The sequence below is a fragment of the Ictalurus punctatus genome, chromosome 1 (assembly GCF_001660625.3).
Source record: "Ictalurus punctatus breed USDA103 chromosome 1, Coco_2.0, whole genome shotgun sequence".
In the NCBI taxonomy this organism is placed as follows: domain Eukaryota; kingdom Metazoa; phylum Chordata; class Actinopteri; order Siluriformes; family Ictaluridae; genus Ictalurus; species Ictalurus punctatus.
Window position 1 is genome coordinate 25,809,068 of NC_030416.2, and position 5,000 is coordinate 25,814,067.

A 5,000-nucleotide genomic window follows, 5' to 3' on the forward strand; every position below is an offset into this window, starting at 1 on the left:
GAGTAAGTTCTAACAGTACATTGTAATCCCATTCTGTTGCTCTGTGGCTCCTCTGATTTTCACTTGTTGAATGCAGCATCCTGGAATGACTTGGCTTTAGTTCAGGTAAAGCCTTTGTGCACCACAATGAGTCCATCAAAATTTTTGCTTTATATTCTACATGCATGCTCACTACAGATGCCTAGAAGCATGTAATCAGAAGTGCTCCATTTATGTTCCTAAATCTTCAAAAAAATCCTTGGAGAATTTAACATATATTTTAATTGTAATTAATAAATACATTCCATTTTGAAAATTATACATTTGTGAAAATGCACTAAAATGCAATAAATTAAAATGAGCTTTTAGAATTTCATTAAGATTTTGAGTAAACTGTTGGTTAATATTCCTTTGAATATTAACTGGCAGTGTTTGAATGGAACACTGCTAGTTTTGCTGCTAACATTGCTCCAGCTGTTTTTAAACAATTCTAAGAAAGAACATCTATAAATGGTGATGTTGATAAAGCTTTGTCTCTTAAACAAAAGCTCCAAGTTTTGTGCTGTACGTCTCACTCCTTAAACACAAGTGATTTCTGAAAGCCAGATGTCTGAAACTTCTATGTTATTATTATTTTTTCTTTCCTAAAATACATACTTGCCCACACACAATAAACAACCCACTGCTGTATTGAAGTCAGAACAGTAATGATCCAAACGGACCAAAGTATTGAGTATGAATACTAATCTTATTTTTGGTTTTTGGTGAAAAGAAAAAAAAAAAAAAGAGAGAAAAGCTGCTTGTCATTTATGCAGGAAAAAAAGATCAAACTGAAACAGAAACCCACCAGCTACAGTTATTTGTTAAATTATTCCTTCCATAAATTTCCTTTTTGTTAAATTCTTATTCACGTCTGCCAGAGTTTCTTCTGCATGTGTTGAAGATAAAAAATAGAGGAAGCGTGGGCAGAGAATCTCTTTACCGTCTTGACTCTATACATGTTCGACTGACAACACACGGTCTTCAACAAGCTGTCCTACTGAGAGAAAGACACAAAAGGGAGAACGGTAGGGGCAAGATGAAGAGACAGAAAGAATACAGATTTAATTGTACCACACAGAGAGAAATGCCACATGTGAGATCGTGTTTGAAAAGGCTAAAAGCACTTTATTACTCGGTTTTACTGTAGCCGTGCTTTGTAACCTGATGTGAGCTGAAACTTTTACTGTTACATTAATCATATCTTCTGGTATCTACAGTTATGGAAGATGAATAAAGGAATGATGAATCTTCTGATATTTCTCATTGTCTAAGTGTCCTAGCTGAGAAAGAAATTTGGGACAAAATGATTTCTCTTTTTACTTAGACATTGCTGCCTTTATTACTGTCAATCTCCAAGTAAAGCTCTATGAGTGTGTGTATATTAGGGGTTGCATAAACGAATCAATTAACACATTCACTAGTCAAACATGTAGAGCTGTTACATAGTTGGAGTGGTGCAACAAAACAAACAAACAAATAAGCAAGGTAGATACTAAGTAAGGTAAGATTCACACCAGCACTGTGGAATAGTGAATTCCAACGTGACCAGTGCTGTGTGAAAGAGTACAATCAGTGCCACAGGTTGTACATCACTATCTAATACCACTCACGTAGTTGACAGCCTCTCAGCAGCATATGACAGTTCAAAACGCCCGATCCAGTCTACTTTTCGGGTGCTGCTGAAGCCGGAGTTCAACTTGGTAGTTCAACTTCCAGGTAAAATAAAAACCCTCTGGAAAAATCTCTTTAATACTGCTGTAGACAAAGCATCCTCCTACCAAGGAAGGAGAGTCACTGAGCTTTAAAGAGATCCATGTTGTCCACACAAATGCATTTCAAGAATTTACACAAAAATAGTGTAATATGGTTCACAGGTTTAATGTTTCACACATTTATTGCACTGATGTATTTATATTTGCTGTTGTTTAACAGCATTGAACTGCATGAATAAAAAAAGTTTTACTTTAACTATGGAAATGACCACTACATTATTGAATTACTGGTTAACAGTTAAAAATTTAGAATTAATCTGAGTACATATACTGTATTTATAGAGCATCATAATACAAAGGCATATCCCCAAAGTCTCCTTGAGGAATATGCCCTCTATTCATCTACTAAGAGAAGCATGGGACACAGAGGATTAATTAAAATTGTAAGACAAAAGGACACCATGACGGCTAGGTACCAATTAGAATATAAATGGATTAATTTTCCAATAGGGACAGCATCGCAATACGTCTCTAAGGGGATGGATAAAGTAAGATGGTTTTAATTTAACTTAATAATTTAATCTCAAATTTGGAACTTTTACTGAATGGTTCTTTGTTGAATATTCACATTCCAGTGTTTCGACTCACAATTGCCAAATTAATAAGAATCTGTATAGGTCAGCACATATAAATGGATATGAATGGTTAAGGTTAGAGTATGGGGTAGGGTTACTGCTCATAGCTTTTTTTTATGACTTGATTCATTTGAAATATAATTAAATTCCCTCGCTCATCAGAATTCTCTCAAATTTTGTGCAGGATCGGGCTCGTATGTAAGGAACATTCTTAGCTCCTCTTACCAGCTTCCTTTTGAGTGAAGGCACCTTGCTGATTGTCAGGTGTCTACATAATTTTGGCCAGAAAGTGCATAGGTATAGTGTGAGGCTGTCTGTGAAAACCTATTGGATGTTGCTGTATGAATGCATATTCTACCAATGCATGAAGTAACTTTGGTTTCACATTATGCATACCTTGCTAAACATAATCATAATAAAAAGATAAATTCAACACTTTAACCTCCTGTTTTTCTTAGCTATACCCAGTGTACTCCTCATTCACAAACCCAGTGTTCTCTATGTATCCCTGCAGATCTGATCGGAGATAACACTTCAGCACGCTCTGTCTCTGATGTATTGAGTCAACTGAATCATTATCGAGTGACAGTGTTTTCTTTTCCTCTACCCCGGTGCAGCAGGGAGTTAGAGAACAAAGAGAGATGAGGAGGAGTGATCGTCAATAACAGGCCTAACTAGTTTAACACAAAGTAGTCCTCACTGCAGACACAGACACGCAAACTCCTCAGGGATGGACACACATAATTAAGATCTCACCTATTGTGTCCCCTTGTTCATGCACCATGCTGGCCAAGTCTTTCATAATCTGGTTAACATCCAGCATATCTCTCTGCAAAAAAACAAACAAAAACAAAACAGTAGTTTAGATCTACACCTAACAAAACATTAAGAAAAATAACCTGTCCCGCTGCAATAATGAGAAAAGGATAGTTAGCATATTTAGGATACTTAACCACAGTGAAGAGACATTATTACAGACCAATAAGCAGTCAAGTATTGGTAAAATATTGCAGCTGCATTTATCTAAAGGAGAGCAAAACCATGGAAATATCTCAGTCTTGTTTTTTTTTTTTTTTTTGCTTTATACATTTCAAGCTGTAGTAAACTTGACTTTTTTCAGTCTAGTCCTAACACAACATGAAAGCATCTAAATCCTGTTTAGTCTATCATCCCCTCACAGCTTCCCCTTGGTTCCATCCACAGCCTGTACGCCTGCAGCTGGGCCGGTGTTGCTGTGGCCACTGAGCTATTCATCACAGGTGGCTGTGATTGTTTGGAAAACTGGCAGCCCTTCTAGCTCTTGGCAAATACCATCTGGCTGGAGCCAAAATGGCCTCTGGCAAACCCCACGCTGCTAAAGACTTTTTTTGCATTTGTTTTTGGGCAGTCTAGTCAATCATGCAGGAATGGCTTGACAACATATTTATTTTACCTGCCAGTGCCAGTTGAATTCACTTTGTCAAATGATGGAGTAAACCATTGTTTTGGTTACTTAGCAGGGAGGGATTTGATGAGATTCAAATCTCTTTTTTCTTTTCAAAAAAGAGAGAGAAACCAAGAGTGAGAAGAGCATGGACATATCGATTAGTAGTGTGCTCTTGTGTGCTGTGCCCGAATACCTGGGGAAAACCTCGCTAGCCTTGTCGACTGATGTGTTCCAGCTTACATAAGTCATGAAGTTATATTCAGCTCATGCTGTTTAGTAGCCACCAGTAAAGCTAAGAGATCAAAACGAAGAATTTGCTTTAATCCAGACACTTTGCTAGGAGGCACTATGAGGGTCCTAATCAGTAATGGAGTTCTTGGTTTAGTAAGCTTGTGATATGTAATGATGAATAAAACAGGCAGATGCATGTTATAGGAAAACAATAACTGACACGGTGGTGTGATTTGGCCTGATGTGAAGTTGAGTGCTGTTACCACCCTGAAGCTGATTAGTTTCTAATGACAGTATGTTCTGAAGTGTTTCCTTTTATACCACAGTGGAACATCTGAAAACAAGTTAGGTCCTGTTATAACTAACATTCTAACAGTTGTTCCATCACTGGCCTCTGTTTTTTTGCTCTGTCTTGAAGTTAAGATGAGAAATACTGCAGCTTGTCATGTTATTGGGAAATCACAAAATCATTCTAAAGACTTTCCATGTTGGAAAATGTTTAAGTTCTCACAGGAACCTTCATCACATCAATTTCCTCTTTTGGCTACTGCCGTTTCTGGGTCGCAACAGCGGGTCACCAGTCAGGCATATTGAATCTGACAAGTTTTGATCCAGATGTGCTTCCTGGCACAATCCTCCCCATTTTTCGGTCTTGGAACCGGCACTGGTTCGCGCAACCCTCCAGTGGCTCCCTGGTCAGAAATCGAACCCAGACCACGATGATGAGAGCACAAACTTCACCATATCAATGCTCACACATTAAAATCTGTTTATTGTGTGTCTGCCATACAAGTCCCTGTGTAAGTTATTACTATAGCATATTAGAATGAGTGCATTAACAAACCCTGCACCAGGAACTAATGTCAGAGCTGTGCTGTTATAGAAAAGGAATCAACTCTTTGTGACCAATTCGAATAGAGCATTCAACAGAGCTGTGTTAACAATTTAATAACACAGCCTTGTCTCCCTGCTCAT

The 5,000-nt window shown here is 37.8% G+C and overlaps 1 protein-coding gene across 1 annotated transcript in view; it reads right to left on the reverse strand.

Annotated features, from left to right (window-relative positions):
• tsnare1 (T-SNARE Domain Containing 1) overlaps positions 1–5,000 on the reverse strand; it is a 149,673-nt gene that overhangs the window by 42,414 nt on the left and 102,259 nt on the right. The window contains exon 9 of the mRNA XM_017478041.2: positions 3,125–3,197. Coding sequence (XP_017333530.1) covers positions 3,125–3,197 — 73 coding nt within the window. The remainder of the gene's footprint in view (positions 1–3,124; positions 3,198–5,000) is intronic.